This window comes from Tenrec ecaudatus, chromosome 6 (genome assembly GCF_050624435.1).
Source record: "Tenrec ecaudatus isolate mTenEca1 chromosome 6, mTenEca1.hap1, whole genome shotgun sequence".
NCBI lineage: Eukaryota > Metazoa > Chordata > Mammalia > Afrosoricida > Tenrecidae > Tenrec > Tenrec ecaudatus.
In genome coordinates, this window is record NC_134535.1 from 130876465 (window position 1) to 130893199 (window position 16735).

Below are 16735 nucleotides of genomic sequence, written 5' to 3' on the forward strand. Positions count from 1 at the left end.
CAATAGTGGACACAGCCCAAGTCTGTATCAGCAGACCAACGGCAAACCAGATGGGGCTGCTCCATGCGACAGAGCCATCCTCCCCCTTGTCCTCCAAGGAGAGCCCATCTGAAGCCACTCTGTCAGTTCCTCTTGTTGAGGGCCTTCCTCCTTTCCCCACTGCCAGTGGGGCTGTGTCACTGGGCTTACGTGAAATGCAGAAAGCAGGCAGAGGCCCGGGGCCCCATTTAGTAATGAGTACCAGGGCCTGGGCAGTGGGGAGAGTCATTGCTTCCTTCGGGGCGCCTGAGTTTCTGTCTGGGGTTCGATTGGGGTGATGGTTGCATACTGCTGCGGATGAATCAGTGCCGCCATGGCCCTGAAAGATGGAGTGGGCACGTGTTGTATCGTATGAGGATATGTTAGTCCAGGTAGACTAGAGAAACAAATTCATAGGCACTCCTATGTGGATAAGAAAGAGCCTTATATACAAGAGCAATTGAATATTAAGAAAACATCCCAGCTCAAGTCCCTAAGTCCAATACCAATCTGTAATTTGTAAATTCCTCTTCAGACAAAATACGTGCAATGATGCTGAATGCAGGAAGCTCACAGGCCCATGGGTGGGAAGTCTTGTGGATCCAGTGGTGGTGGAAGCATCTCAGCACTAGCGTAGGTCTCCACATGGCTCCTCCAGCTCCAGACCTCTGACACCATCTGTCTAGGCCCACGTGGCCTGTCATCAGGAAGATGAAGCAGAGAGTGTTGGTCTGGCCTCCAGTGAGCTATTTTTATCTCTGGAGGCTCCAGATGAGGTCATCAAGCTGCAACCTGATTGTCTGTCAGGCTAGACTCCACCCCTATAACCTATTTAACAAGTTGACGGGAAATTATGTAACTGCCACAGAGGGTATGGTTTACTATCAAAAGGGAACTGGGCTGCCATCCCCAGGCCTGTCCGAGTGCTTCATACTGACCGGTCGGGAGGGCCCCCTCCCTCTGGCACTCATTCTGCACCCCTCACTCCAAAAATAAAAATTCAGGAAAGGGAAGTGCTAACCGTGGCCCTAGCGACTTGGGACAACCTGGAGTACGTCCCAAGACCTCCTTCGACACCACTTCTCCACCCCACAGAACACTGAAGTTTAAGGCTTCAGTAATACAGCCCCTTGCTGGAGCCCTGAGAGGGAAGGGTGGGTCCTACTGGGAAGTCAGAGGAGACACCACAGTCGGATGGGCCTTGAAGGGTGTGCACGAGTTCCACAGCGAGGCTGGCCCTGTGAGCAGATGGGATGGACCCACCATGCCATTGATGAGAAGGGCGGAAGGAGTCCATTGTGACCCTGACCTTTCCTGTCTGAGGCTGCCCAGGTGGTGGTGGTGTGGTGGTGGTTAGGGGCCATGGAGTCGGTTCTGACCCATCGCACAGCAGAAGGAAACACTGCCTACGCCCAGGCCTGCGCCATCCTCCCAAGCTGGGAGCTATTGATGAGGCCGGGCCGAGGAGGAGGAGCCTAGATGATAAGGGCTTCTGATTGGGTGAACTCAGAGCCAACCAACATCTGTTCCTTTCCAGGGAGGTGCTTGCCACACAGCAGGCACCCAAGAACACTGACCACCTGTACTGCCACCCTGGGCTCTCCCGCTGCTGAGACAACTCTCCTGCCCACGGGAGCCTTCCCTATTGACAGCCCCATGGCCCCACCCCTGCTCCGCCCTCATCCTCGCGTGGGCCCCAGCCCCAAAACCCATCCACTAGGGGATCCGCACAGCTCCCCTCCTGCGGCTGCCTGATCTCCCAGATAGAAAAGGTCTGCTCCTTCTGGCGCAGCCTGGTGGCCCAGTGGGGACGTGCCTGACTACCAACTGAGAGGTCCGTGGTTCCAACCCACCGGCCACTCCATGGGAGAAAGATCTGACCTTCTGCTTCAGTCAAGATTACAGCTTCTGCCTGACCATACACAACCCTGCGATTGACTCTACACCCTCAGCCTGCTGGCCTTCAGGCCTGCTTCCTGAGTTCACCAGGCCCAGTGCAGCTGCTCAGCCTTACCCTCCGCCGGCACTGACAAGAGCAGCTCTGGGCGATGGCTCAAGTTCCTAAAGCTGCAGGTCCCGGTGGCGGGCTCTGCCCTTCCCTGCCTGCTTCTGTCTACCGCAGGAAGAAGTCCAGCCTCGCCCTCCGCTGGATTCTCTGGGTAATCCGCTACGGGTGCTCGCTTTGAAGGATGCAGTTAATATTCTCCAGAAAACCAACCCCGTTTCTGTAAAGAGCCTGGTGCTGTTGAATCAACTGTTTGCAAATGGCTGTTGGAATAGCTCACTGGGGTCAGATTGTTCCCTGCCCCGATCAGTCCTCCTCTCAGCGCCTCTCCCACGGCCCTGCCTGCTGATGTAGGCCCTTTCCAAATGGCTTGTGGGAAAGCCACGGTCCAGAAGCTTCTCTGCCCCAGAGGAACGTTGGCAGGAGGTTGCCCCCTGGTATCAACAGAGATGTTTTAATTTGTGGGCGGGATCTCCGGGTTCAGCCTCCGGCACCCCATCTTCCTGATGAAAAACCCCAAGGTCTAGAGAAAAGTGTCTTTCCCACGGCCGCGTGGTTAGTAAGAGACCAAGCCAAGACTGGCCCCCCAGGCCCGAAGACTTCTACGCCGTCTGGTGACTCATGCCCTTACTGACTAACTTTCAAGGAGCTGATCAACCCCCAAGCATGAGATCACTTCCCTAGACGACTTGGGGTACGTCCCAAGACCTCCTTCCGACACCTCTTCTCCACCCCACAGAACACTCTGACGTTTAGAAAGGGTTGGAGCCCCTGCTAAGTCACTCGGGGCTGTGGGCTCAGCGGTGTTTGTGAAGCTGCGGCCTTTTCCACATGAGCAGTAGCACGTGCCCACTCGGCAGAGAGCGGCTGTCCACTGTTGAAGCCACACAGCCCCTCTCCTGTGACTGCCTTCTCTCGCAAATAGAACAGCTCTGCTCTTCCAGACGCAGCCTGACTGCAAACGGAGAGGTCGGTGGTTCAAGCCCACTGCTTCCATCCAGATTACAGCCTGGGAAACCCTACCATGGGTGGGGTGGGGGAGCCATTCAGACTGAAGAAGAGGGTGGTGTTCTGAGTCGTGAGCAAATGACTACATATTCCCAGGACACCGGTTCCAGAGGAAGGGCCCAAAGTTTCGGGAGCCACCCCACTAGGACTGAGATGCAAGGAGCCTGTGCTGTGTGGTTAGGCACAGCACCATCTACCGGCAGGAGTGGGGCAGGGCACCGTGACGGCATGCTGACTGCAGTTAAGCAATGGTTCCCACCTGGAATTGCCTAGGGATTTGATGAAATGTGTGTGCCTTTGTCACACCCGCATCGAGCCTGGCTTCACTGGCCGCAGCTTGTCTTCACTGCTCCAGGTCATTATACGGGCTGAGCGCCACGCAGTAGAGGGGCAGGAGGAGGAGGGGAAGGAAGCCTTCCAGACTCATGTCCAGAGCAGGCTTCCTCCGAGGCAACAAGACTAGGCTCTGGCCCCTGCAGCTGAACACAGCATTTCACATGGACATCCATTTCTCTGGGAGGAATGGGGACATCCATTTTTCTCAGATTTTCACTGGGTTCTCAATGGCCCCCAACCAATCAAGTATCCCTTCCAAATATTTCCCTTGTGATGGCCCCAGGTCTTGATGCTCAGGGAAAACTCCCGGGATTGGGGACAGAAGTGGACAAACCATTGAAAGAGTAATGGGAAGCCAAGAGACCACGCCCATTGAAGGCCAAGGGTTTGGGCTTTTTTCCCCAGAGTTGGCACAACTCCGTGTGGTCCTATTGTCTCCCTCCTGCTGTACGGTCTCTCCTTGGTCGAAGAGGAGAGGTGCCATCTGGCCAGGATAGTGGCCAGTCAGTCGCTCCATTCCGTCTTGGCGTGGTAAAGAGCCCCAGCGCTATGGGAGAGAGGTACAGAAGACCATCCCAGACCCTGTGCATGCAGCAAGTGAAGGCCAAGGAACCACATCAAACACAGATTGGAAGGAGAGGCTGACAGAACTGCTGATGAGAGAAACGGGGCCGAGGGGCCTGTCAGCCCACCCAGCCTAGCACGGCTGCCCGGAGACAAAGGCAACATCAATCCTGGGGGAGGAGTCCAGCGGGTGACTGCTCAGAATTCTCACAGGACCAGGACGTGGGATAGTGGTAGACAGATATGCATGAAATAAGGTCCCAGTTGCTGGCCAGTGACCAGAGATGCAAGCTACCCCTACCGCTGCCTGCACCACCCCTGTGGCCCCCAAATGCCTGAACTCAAGGGACAGGCCTTCCTTACCCCCAACCCAGCCCCAACCATACCTCCCACACCCAACACCCCGACTGAAGAGGCTGCCCTGACACAGTGTCAACCACTCACCTCCACCCCTCCAACCCACTGACCTCGCCAGCTGCTAACCCCTCTCCCCTACACCTGGCAGGGGCCGGCAAACATGCAACCATGCATACACCACGCCAGCCACTTGATGAGTGTCCCTGCCTATTCTTGCCCCGCGGCACTGATGACAGACAGTGGCCAATGGCTCGCAGCCACCCACAGGCAGCCACACCAAGACTCATGTTCATACACCCAACTGTCCGCCCACCCACCCAGAGTCAGTTGGTGAGAACTGTCCATGTGGCTTGTCAGCAGGAAGGTGTAGCAGAGAGTGTGTCCAGCCTCCAGGGAGGAAGAGAAGTCCCCAGTCCTCATGAGAAGGCCACGCCCACAAGGAGGAATCAATCAGGCTGTTACCTGATTGACAGGCTAGGCTCCACCCCTTCATTTTCTCAAGTTGGCATGAAATTGTGTAACCACCTCAGCACTGCTGAAGAAGAGCAAAGTAGGGAGCCTCACACTTTCAAGCTCAGAGCCTTCTATGCCGCCCCAACAGTCAAAACAGCCTCGTGCTGGTAGAATGCGCAACAGAGAAGCCAGTGGACGAGAACTGAGAACCCAGCGGTAAATCCATCCAGCTGGGGAGAGCTGGTCCTCAGCATTTAAATTAAAGGGAAAGAGATCGCCTCCTGAATACATGGTGCTGACCAAACTGTATGTTCATTTGTAGAAAACGTAAATAGGGTCCATACTCCACACCATATGAAAAACTAACTCAAGATAGAGAAAAGACTTATTTCAAAAGCTAAAATTATAAAGAGGACAGGAGAAAAAGTAGAGGCAAAGTTAGGGGCCTTAATTTATGTTCTAGTGTATCGAGCTTAACTAAAAATTCACAAAGAGCAGAAGATAGACTAGACAACCGGAGTCTCCTAAAATGTCATAGGTAGGTGCATTAAAAGACTTCTCACAAAATAAAAAGAGAACCTACAATCTGGGGGCACATTTTCGGGCAGTGGCATATCTCACAAGGAACTGATCTCTGAGCATCCAAGAGACAAACAATCCTATTGAAAAATTCCCAAAAAAGACATGAACAGACACTTCCCCAAAGGAGACATTCAGGTGGCTTATACCCACATGAAGAGATGCTTGTGACCATTAGCCATTAGAAAGATGTCAATCAAAAGAATGGGGGGGGGACTATCATCTCACTCTGGCAATCATAGCAAAGATGAAGGGGAAAGACACATGAAGAGGGAGGGAGGGAGACTGAAGCCCTCGAACCGTGATAAGATTGTAGAACGTTACAACCACTGGGGAAGACAGAGCAGTGCTTCCTTGAAAAGTCAGCCAGGGAAAAGGCCAAAATGAAAAACAAAACTCTTGACGTCGCCAGTTCTGACCCCTGGCAGCCCTCTAGGGCAGGGATAGGACTGCCCTCGTGGGTTTCTGAGACTCACGTTTCACGAGTGTAGAAAGCCTCATCTTTCTCCCTCGGAGCAGCTGGGGGTTTTGAACTGCTGACCTCGAGGTTAGCAGCCAAACTCACAACCTCTGGTGCTTCCTTAAAGAGTCAGACAGAGAGGTGCCCTGAAAATGCAGCCACCCCACTGCTAAGCATGTAACCTAGAGACGAAAAGCGCCGCGACACAATAGAAACGTGCACCCCTGTGATCGTTGCAGCGCTGTTCTCAATAGCAGTCAAGACGGAAACCGCCTACGCGCCCATTCCTAGACGCCTGGGTCAACGAGCTGTGGAACTACACACAGCGAGTACTGCACGTCATTCAAGAAGAATCTGGAATCTGATAAACACCTCGCCACTGGGTGAACCTGGAGAGATTGAGTGGCACAACCCCATCACAAAAGAACAAACACGGAGACCCACGCGTGGAAAAAGTCAAGAAAGAAAAACAATGTTTTTAAGGTTGGCGTACAAAAAGAAGCCTTTGTTGATGGTTACCAGGGACTGGAGGAGGCAAAGGGAAAACTCTGACTGACCAGTGGGCCTGTGTTCGCTTGAGTGAGGGGAGGGCAGTCCACAAGAAGGAGAAGGTGGGCACAGCATGCCCGAGGCAAAGGCAGACACAGAGTGGCACACAGCATGGCAAATACTGTTACACGGTCCTGAACTACCAAACAAGACTTTATGATTGGATCCCAAGGCAGACGTGAACAGGTGTGGGGTGGGATATGGTGATACAGCCATGAGCATATTATGTAAGCTTGGCAGGATACATGTCTACATCCCTATGTGAGGAGGCTTCATAAAGTTTGTGGAATTAAAACATGGTGGAATTTCTCCGTATGGCCCCTCCTATTTGACGTACTACAAATCTATTCTGGTGTGCAGTACAGCATAAATGGGGCCATGTGAGGCAAACGTCTTAGCCATAACCACTTGTGGGGGAACTGCGTCGCTGGATTGGAGGGTTTAAGACTTGCAGCTCAAGGGAGAAGGTCGGGCGCTTGGTGTAATGAAGTCCATAAAGGCAAGGCAAGGTTCCAGGCCTGACTTTGGGGAGACACCACTGGTCCTCACAGTTTGCAGTGGGCCATCCAGAGCAAAGGGCGAACAAGGTCAAAGAAGCTTGAAGGCCACCCAGAATCCAAAGGACTAGTCCAAGGTCACAGCTCGAGCGCAGAAGAACTAGCTGGGTTACCCAGCTGCATCCCCACTCGGGTAGGGATGGCAGTAGAGCGTCCAAGGTCAAAATCATGCAAAAGACAGGCCTTGCCAGGCTGATAGAGGCTGGTGGAACCCCTGAGTCTATGGCTCTGAGACACCTGTCAGACCTAGCGCTCAGTCTCCTTCCTGGGATTACCTTTCAGGATCCTGGGAAGGAAAAGCTCCTCGCGGGCGGGGGAGGGGGGCATGATTGTAGGTCTAGGGGGGGCAGGGGGTGGGGACAGCCACCATCTCAACATCGGCTTCGGGAATCCACAGACCTGGAGTGTCTTCCCGTTTATTTAGCTTGCTCTGCAGTGGTTTGGGATTTCATGTCTCTCGGAGATGTTTTGCCTTTTTCAGAGCACCGGCCTTATCCTTCTTAGGTGACGTTTACTCCCAAGGATTTCTTTCTTCTACTTTTTTCCCCCTGATGCCGTTGCACATGAAATGATCTTCCTAATTTAATTTTAAGATTGTGGATTGCTGCTAGTAGAAATACGACTGATTTTTTTAATGTGGAGAGAAAGAAACCCTGAGAAATGAATGATTACTTAATTAATATGCTGTGTCTAATAGGCAAATTCTCGCAAAACGTGGATTCCAGGGGGAAGGGAATTAACCCAAGGGGACCTTGGTGATAGCAATTTGGGAACCACGGACTGACTTAAAAGAAAAGAAATAAGCAGTCGCCGTTGAATGGGCTCTAGATCACAGCAACCCCTCGGGTGGCCTAACCCTCCTCCTTACGATTCTCAATCACTGGATTTTCAGAAGGGGGTCACCAGCCCTTTCTGGCAAGGCACCTCCAGGAGGGTTCAAACGTCCAACCTTCGGGTTAACAGCCAAATGCACCACCCAGAGACTCCACGGGTCTAGTACAACCCGCCTATTGGAAAGATAAAGTGAGACCCAAAGGAGTGATAGGACGGTCTTTCAGGTCACACACCTGTCTCAGAAACATTGGGAGCCTCATCCGAGCCTTCCAGGCACACCGTAGGGACCCAAGAATGTGGACCCAGCCTCAGGAAATCCCTTACTGGTCATGCAGGCTCCTGTGGGCCACAGATAACCCACCCCCACCTCCCCACCCCACCCCCCCACACACAAGAAATCCCTTACTGGTCATGCAGGTTCCTGTGGGCCACAGATAACACACACACACACACACACCCTACTACAGAGAAGAGAAAGTATTCACGACAAAGCACCGTGTTTTAGGATTTCATTAGATATCACCCATTGTAAGAGACAGCATCATTTTCATACCACTAGGAAAAAGCCCCGTCGGGTATGATTCTCAGAGGCCATCAATCACAAGGTGCATCCTGATTCTAGATTTGATCAGATGTGAGCAAAGACGTGTACCGCAGTCTGCGGGGCGTGCAGTGGACGTCCGCCATCCCCTCTTGGGGCACAGCTGCCGTCTGTCTGCTTTTCTTCCAGCTGCTCCTCTGAGCCGGTAAGGGTGCTGAAGGGGTTAAAATGGCACTTTGCATACAGCATGCATATGTAAAAGGTGAGTGGGAGGGAAGGCTCAGCCCACTCTGTGGGACCAGAGAATATTACCCCCCATGTGTCCTCAGAAGACTGGGATTGGACAGCTCAGTTCTGAAACTGTCCAGCGGTGGCAGCTGAGGCAAGCTCATATTCTCCCCAAGACCAGTTTTTTTTATTTGCCGGGGGGGGGGGGGGGGACAGAAAACATCTGCCCCTGCACTGCCCGCATCCCTCCCAGAACGGTTTGCAAAGCTGTGAAGGGAAGGCTAAGCGATGCCGGTGCCTCGGGCATGTTCACTGCAAGAGCCACCTTGCTCCAGGTGCTCAGGCTTGTGAACTGGCAGGTCTTGCAGGGAGGCATTCCCAGGCAGGCGGGGACCCCTCACAGAGATGAGTATCAGAGAGAGTGGTTGGACTCGCTACATCTGGGAGGCCTTGGCAAAGCATCCACCACCAGTCCAAGGAAGGGCTCGCCTACCGCGAGCCAGACAGAAGGCTGAAGCAGGTGGCAGAAATGGGCAGAGGTACCAAAGGTCCTCGACTCCTGAGAAACACACACACACACACACACACACACACACACACCCAGACTCCCCATCTGCACACACACTCTCTCCATTGAGCCTGACAGTCACAAACCTATCTTCATGGAGATCTTTCCTAGCAGACCTGCTCCGTGGGGTTTCGGAGGCCGTGCATCTTCTAGACAGAAGCAGACGGTCTGAGAGACGGTCGGTTCAAGCAGCCGGCATTTCCATTAGCTGCCAAGGGCTTCCCTACGGCACGGCGGGGGCTTGTGAGAGTCACAGAAAGGATTTTCAGCCCAGGCGTCCAATTACCCAATAAGGGAGGTAAGCATGGGCTCCCTTGTGCTTGCTGACGACTCGGTAGTGACAGGGCACCCTTCCTAAGGAGGCCTGCCAGACTCACGCAGCACAGAAGAAACCTCCCCCTTCAGTCCTCCCACAGCCCCCAGGAGGCTCCCACTCCACAGTGGTCTGGGCAGGGGGGAGAAGGGGGTGTCCCCAAGGCCATATGACTCAGAAGGCGGGGGTCCTGGGCTCTGGGCTCCAGTCCTGGCCCTGATCCTAACTAGAGGCGCGCTCTCTCTCTGCCTTCGAGTCGGTGACAATTCGCAGCGACTGTGCGTCCTGCCCCTGGGGGTTTCAGAGACTGTGCTTCTATGGGAGTAGAAAGCCCTGTCTTTCCCCCTCAGAGTGGCTTGTGGTTTCCAACTGCCCACCTGGCAGATCGAAACCGAACGTGTGACCGTCCCCTCTGCAGGCTCCACGTCTTCATCTGTACAATGGGCATGAGAAGCCCGGCTATGCTTCCTCAGGGGGCAAACGCTGGGATGAAGACGGGCTGGAGTGACATGGGGGCCAGGGGATGAGGGGACACGCAGCCCACGGCAGCCAAGGGTCAGGGCCTGAGGGGCCTCAGACACACGTCGTTCCCAGGACTGCAGGCACAGACCCGGATTTCTTGGCGGAGTCACTGACGTCTCTAGGTTGGGGAAGCTCCTGATGCTGTTTGGAGGTTGAAACCAGACAGGAAATGACCTGTCAGGACCCTGCTTGACCCGGTGGCTTCCTGCAGGTGGGCGGCGCTGCCATCATGACCGTGGGCCTCTGGACCCTGGTGGAGAAGAGCGGCTACCTGAGTGTCCTGGCCTCCAGCACCTTCGCCGCCTCGGCCTACATCCTCATCTTCGCGGGGGGACTCGTCATGGTGACCGGCTTCCTGGGCTTCGGCGCCATCATCCGAGAGCAGAAGAGCTGCCTCTCCATGGTGAGTCCACCAGCCCCGGGCTGGCCCGAGGTAATCCCATGTCCCCAGGACCCCTATCAAGCCTCACGCAGTGGGGCCGGCCCTCGTCTGAGGAGGATGCCCAGGCCATGGGCAGACTGGTCAGGGACTGCTGCCCTAGGCAGATATTTGCCTTTTCCCCCCCACATTTCTCAGGGCCTAGGCCTGGGGGCAGCTCGCTGAGATTCCTTCATGCCTCCTGCCCTTCTTCCGCATCTTACTCCTTCTCGGTTCCTCCTCCTCCCTCCCCGCTCCTCATCTATCTTCCTTGCCCTCTATCCCCACCCCTCCCTTCTCTTTGCTTCCCCCCTCCTCTAGCTTGTATCGTGAGAATTTGGAAGTATGTACAAAAATCCAAATGATGTGCTGGGGTTCCCTAGTCCCATCCTGATTCAAAAGCTACCATCTCACGGCCCCTCCATTCCCGCCTGTGTCAGTCCGAGTTGACTAGAGGAACAAATTCATAGATACTTATATGTGTATAAGAAAGACTCATTGTATATTAAGAGAACATCCCAGGCCAGTTGAGATCAAGCCCATAAGTCCAATATTAGCCCATATGTCCAACACCAATCTGTAAATGCTTCAGACTCACGAAACAAATGCAATGACGCTGAATGCAGGAAGATCACAGGCCAGTGGGTGGAAAGTCACGTGGATCCAGTGGTGGTGGATGCATCTCAGCACCTGCATGAGTCTCCACGTGGCTCCTCCAGCTCCAAGGCTCTGGCTCTTGTCAACAGGAATGTATAGCAGAGAGTGTGGGTCTGGCTCCCCAGTGAGCTATTTATCTCCTTAGCGCCTCCAAATGAGGTCATCAAGCTGTGGCCTGATAGGCTAAACCCCACCCCTTCACTCTTCAGAGTCTCAGGTTGACACCAGACCACTCCCCCAGCCCTGGCCAGCTCTGAGGCCAGCCCAGGCACCGCGTGATCCAAGAATATCCCAGGGTGGGTTTATAAGACCCGGGAGCCGTTTGTTTTCACACGATGGTAAGCTTACCATCATCAAGCGTTGACCAGTTGGCCGGCGCTCCTTAATACCATGAAAGAACCCGGCCGTTTCTGATGTCCCTGCGCGGCCCGTAAACTGGTGCGAGTTCTGGTTTTCACTGCTTCCTTTTCTCCGTGCAATTGAATCCGCATCTAAAGCAGAGTCGAACGTGAACACTGGTTGCTGTGTCCTTCGAGTCTTTTTAATCTACAAGTGCCCTGTCTGTCTCCGTCTGCCCTCAGTGGTGTATTTGATGAAGGAACAAGGTCATGTGTCCTGTTTCGTCTGGCATCCCCGAGGTGACCACACTAAACGTCGCCTGGTGGCCGGTCTAGAAGACCGAGCACAGTCAGGTTTGACTTGGGCAAGACTTCTTCAAGAGGGGTGGTGTGGCCCCCACAGCCTACTTGGCAGGGAAACTGAGGTGGCGACCCACCACTGGTCCAGTGAGTCGGAGAGGCGGCTAGAGTGGACTTTACAGGAGGTCAAAGTCCTGGAGTCTAGTCCACGCCCCCGGTAGACCCCACTTCCTCCCTGAGAGGAAGGACAGGGGAGGCTGCAAGCTGTCCTGACTTAGCCAGAGGCGAAACCAGGCCTAGTGTCCACCAGAACTCAGGCTGCCTGTATCTGAAGGGATCAGGCAGTGGGGACCAAGCTTTTGAAGAGCCCTGTGTTCTGGACAGTGTCTTCACAACCTCTGTCCTACAGTACCAAGACAAAAGGCCAGGAGATGGTGGAGGTGGGGAGGGGGCTGCAGAGAGAGGGCCTGATGGAAGGAAGAAGGGGGCTGGCGAGCAGGGTGCTGCAGCAGTCTGCATCCATGGACCACTGTTTCTAAGGGTGCACAGGTGAGCAGGACAAAGGTGGCACCCCTGATGATATAGGGGAGAAGGTACTCCCTCTAGTCTGCAAGTCTAGGCTGTCCCTGCACGCACTGGGCTGGCTCCCTCTCTTCCTGGCCAGTCACACCCAGCTCCCCTGTCACCCACATGACTTCACGCCGTTCATGTCCATCAGGTTGGTGTTGTGCCCAGGAGCTCACAGGGTTGGCCACGTGAAGGGGCAATAGATGGGGTGAAGCTGGCCCTAGAAACACCTGTCTCTACACGGTCCTGAGATGAGAGGCACAGATTCTCAAGAGGGACCTCCTTTCCCTCTTGGTTCTACCCAAGCCCACCACCGTTCAGTCGATTCTGACAGTGGTGACCTTGGCCAGGTCCCCATGGATGCAGTCTTACAGGGCAAGCCTCTTCTTTCTCATGCAGTGCAGCTGGTGGGTTTGAAACATCCACCTTGGGGTTAGCAGTCCTGTAGCAGGGACCTCTGAAGGCCAGTGGTGTAGAAACAGCCTTGGGAAATGGCCCCCTTCTTTCCCCCAGGCCCACGTGTACCCCAAGTGGCCCATTTGTTGAGAACCAGGTCTTACAATAACTCTGCGGGGTCGCAGTGGTAGTGCCCTCCCTGCATGTCAAGCTCTGTTCTCAACCTCTGGCCAATGGACTCTTCCCTCCTGACCCCAGCCCTATGAGCCATTTGTGGTATGCATGCTATAAACAAGGACACCGCGCACTTAAGTCAGCGGTTCCCAACCTGTGGGTCGCGACCCCTTTGGGGGTCGAACCCCCGTGAAACAGGGGTTGCCCGATTCATAACAGTAGCAAAATATGAAGTAGCAATGAAAATAATTTTATGGTTGGGGGTAACCACAACACGAGGAACTGTATGAAAGGGCCATGGCATTAGGAAGGTTGAGAACCACTAGCTTTAAGCCTTCCCCCAAAGCCACAGGGTGACTAAGCAGGATTCCTGCCCTGAGGTCTGACTCGCAAGCTCAAGATGGGGCCATCCTGCTGCCCACAACATGCTGGGCTTCACTCCACCTGAGAGAGGAGGAAGCTGGGCTCAGAGCCCTAGAGCACTAGTGCTGGAGTTTAATCCGAGTCTGCCTGAGTCATCTCCAAGAGCTGGCTGATCTCTCTGGTTCACAGTCACCGAACAGACCGTAGGGCCTTCACACAAATGGGCCTTTTATAGCCCTCGCTGTGCTTTTAGTGCTGAGTGGTGCGGAGGAGACAGCTCTCGAAGCGTTCCGTGGTTACTTCCAGATCTCACTGAATTGTCCTGGATTTTCCCACACCCCTCACCCTATCTAACTTGATGTTGGCACCTGTAATCATCTGAAGGCCGAAGGACACTCCCAAGGAGCAATGCAGCAAGCCGAGCTTTCTACAAGGTGGGCCTCAAAGAAGCAGGGCAAGATGAAAGGGGAAGCCCAGAAGGGTGTGCCGCCAACCTGGATAGGACAGGGAAGGAGGTCCGGCACCAAAAGTTCCCAGAGAAGAGTTCAGAGAAGGCCCATCTGTGGGTCTGTACCCACAGTTCCCCCACAGACACGTCTGTCCCTGGCCTGAGCCCTTCCTCCTAGCGCATCTGCAGCCCCTCAGAGTCGCACCCTCTCACCCCAAGATGGAGCTGTCCACAGAGCGGGCATAGCCCACCTGTGCTGGTGCTAGATGGGGATTGGCTTGGCAGCGGTTCTCTGCAAAGAGGGGATGGCAGTGGGGTTTAAATTATTCACACCGGATCTTCTTTTTTAGCTAAGGCTGCATGAGGGAACCAGATAATCCAGGCCATCTGAGCCCAAGGCCAATGACCATGACAGATGCTCCCTTGATAAAATGGACAGGTTATTTTTAGAGGCTGGAATCTGGACTCCAAAAGGGATCCTGATGAATGGTTCAGGCTAAACTGAGTTTTGGTCCGGGGCTCTTTTATATTTAGGGGATTAAAAAGCAGGAGGAGGTTCTAGAAACCGATTGGTGAAAAATGGGGCGGGGGACCCAAAGTTACAACACCCCCATCAAATACACCAGGACGTGGTTCCCCAGTGTTGACCGAGGTTGAGGACTCAAGGCATATATATATACCCGGGCAAGGGTTCGAGAACATCTTGTAGTGGAGCCTGTCCAACCGGGTCCGGAGCCGCGGGAGGTCACTCAGCCAGCCCTTCTTTGCCACCTGGTGGCCCCATCTGAATCCAGGAATGATATGCAAGGATAACGAGGAGGTATTTTCGGGTCTTGGGAAACGAGTCACCATATTATATAAAGATCGTAAAACTATGACTATAATTACCATTTACATCACCATCCCCACGAAAAAGCTCCTTGGAGAAGGGACCCAAATAGAGAGTTATTCTTAGGGCCATTACTGCCAGGGGCCCCACAGCCTGGGCAGGGCCGCCACCACCACTAAAGAAGCTGGTGGAGAGGGGAAGGCTGAGGGCCGCCTGGGTCCCCGCAGCCTCCCCAGGCTGTTTCCCACCCACCCGCACATGGCTTTGGTGTGTCCCACCAGCCACCCAGCCCCGTGGCCAGCACTTTGACGTTGAATAGGCTTCTTGCAGATGGGGCGTCTCCTAGCCTCCTCGCTGCCAGGTCGCGACCTCCCGTTCTCACCTGGAACAGCACCCGCAGACCCATGGTGCTGACAGTGTTGCTGAACCCCTGCTGGGTTAGACTCCCAAACCAAGCTGAATGGTCCACGCAGGGGGCAGTTCGTCACACTGATGTGCGTGGGTGCATTATCCTGGTGGAAGAGCTCCTTGTATCCCCACACACTCATATGGACCAGCGCCAGTGTCAGGACAGGGCTGAAAAGGGAAGGTGTGTGTGGCGGGGGCTGGTGGCAGAGTGGGTTACACATTAGGCTGCTAACCCAAAGGACAGGGGTTCAAAATCACCAGCCACTCCTCAGGAGAAAGACGAGGCTGTGTGCTCCCAGGAAGAGGCCCAGGAGCAGTTCTCCCCTGTCCTGGGGGTAGCTGTGAGTCGGCGTGGACCTGCAGGCCAAGCATTGCAGAGGGGTGTATGTGTGTGTATGTGTGTGTATGTGTGTGTGTGTGTGTGTGTGTGTGTACATCTGCAGGCCCGGCATTGCAGAGGGATGTGTGTGGAGGGGTGTGTGTGTGTGTGTGTGTGTGTGTGTGTGCCCTGCCTCCAATGAGGAATACAGGAGTTCCCAGCAGCCTCAGGAGAAAGCCACGCCCACACAGAGGCCTCATTGGCTATGGCCTGATTGACAGGTCAGACTCCACCCCTTTTCTCTTAATCCTCTCAAATTGACAAACGATTGTTTAACTACCACATGTAGCCTGCTCTGAGACCAGCGCATGGACTCAATACCAAAAGACTGAAACCAAACTGGCTGCCATCGAGTCAGTGCTGACTCACAGCGACCCCTGTGGACTTCCAAGACTGTCACTGGGGATGGGAGTAGGAAGCCCAGTCTTGCTCCCTCAGAGCAGCTGGTGGGTTAGATTTACCGACCACACGCATCCCCAGACTGACACATCATCACTATTAGTTCATCGATTGTAATAAACCGACCAGAGCAGTGGTTCTCAACCTGTGGGTCAGGACCCCTTTGGGAGTCAAATGACCCTTTCACAGGGGCCGCCTGATTCATAACAGTAGCAAAATGACAGTGATGAAGTAGCAACAAAAATAGTTTTATGGTTAGGGGGTCACCACGACATGAGGAACTGTATGAAAGGGCCGTGGCATGAGGAAGGTTGAGAAACGCTGGACTAGAGTGATTAAAGATGTTACCCCTCAGGGAAGGGCTTGGGCCCGGCTCTCCTTTCTGTGGTTTTGGGGTTTTTTTTGGTCCTCCTAAAAACTCGCAGGAGAAAGACGAGAGTCTGCTCCCATACAGGGTTACGTACACACTTTGGACAGGTGGTCAGCTGGGACGCATTGTCAGGAGAGGCCAGTCACTCGAAAGGTCCTCATATTGGAAAAGTGGAGGGGTAGCGTCAACGAGCTGGGCGGACACAAGGGCTGCACCAATGGGCTCGGGCGCGGGGACCCCTGTGAGGATGGGGCAGGACCGATCAGGCACCGTTTCCTCCTTTTGTGCGTTGGTTCCCTGTGGGGTGGAGCCCACACAGTGGCACCTCACAACCACAAAGAGACACAGTCTTGGAGACCCAGGGGCAGTTCTTCCCTGTCCTGTAGGGTCACTGGGAGTCGGCAGGGACTCAGTGGCCGTGAGTTTGGTTTTGATTTTTTTGGAAAACTGTCCCCACCCCCCAAAAAAATAGTCTTAAAATAAAAGACCCAGAAGACAGATTATGGTCTGTTTGATCAGTAAGACTGCACACGAGCATCCTGAAAGTCTTAGCGTGTGTCCCTGAGCAAGGTCAGGCATCCATTACCCAGCAAGGTAAGCATGGGCTCACTTGTGCTTACTTAGAGATCTGCACTTACCACATCTGCTTCTTGTGTCCTCTGCCTCTCAGGGAGACAGGTTTGCACCCCTACAAAGGCAGCAGCAGGTGAGACCGGGCCTCACGCAGCTCACTGCAGACCGAGAGCAGAGGCAGAGGCACCCTGAGGACAGGTGGGCCCCACCTGGGGGAACGCCAG

The 16735-nt window shown here is 54.3% G+C and overlaps 1 protein-coding gene across 1 annotated transcript in view; it reads left to right on the top strand.

Moving 5' to 3' along the window:
- TSPAN11 (tetraspanin 11) overlaps positions 1-16735 on the top strand; it is a 95368-nt gene that overhangs the window by 49395 nt on the left and 29238 nt on the right. Inside the window, exon 3 of the mRNA XM_075552201.1 lies at positions 10104-10295. Within this exon, the coding sequence (XP_075408316.1) occupies positions 10104-10295 (192 nt within the window). The remainder of the gene's footprint in view (positions 1-10103; positions 10296-16735) is intronic.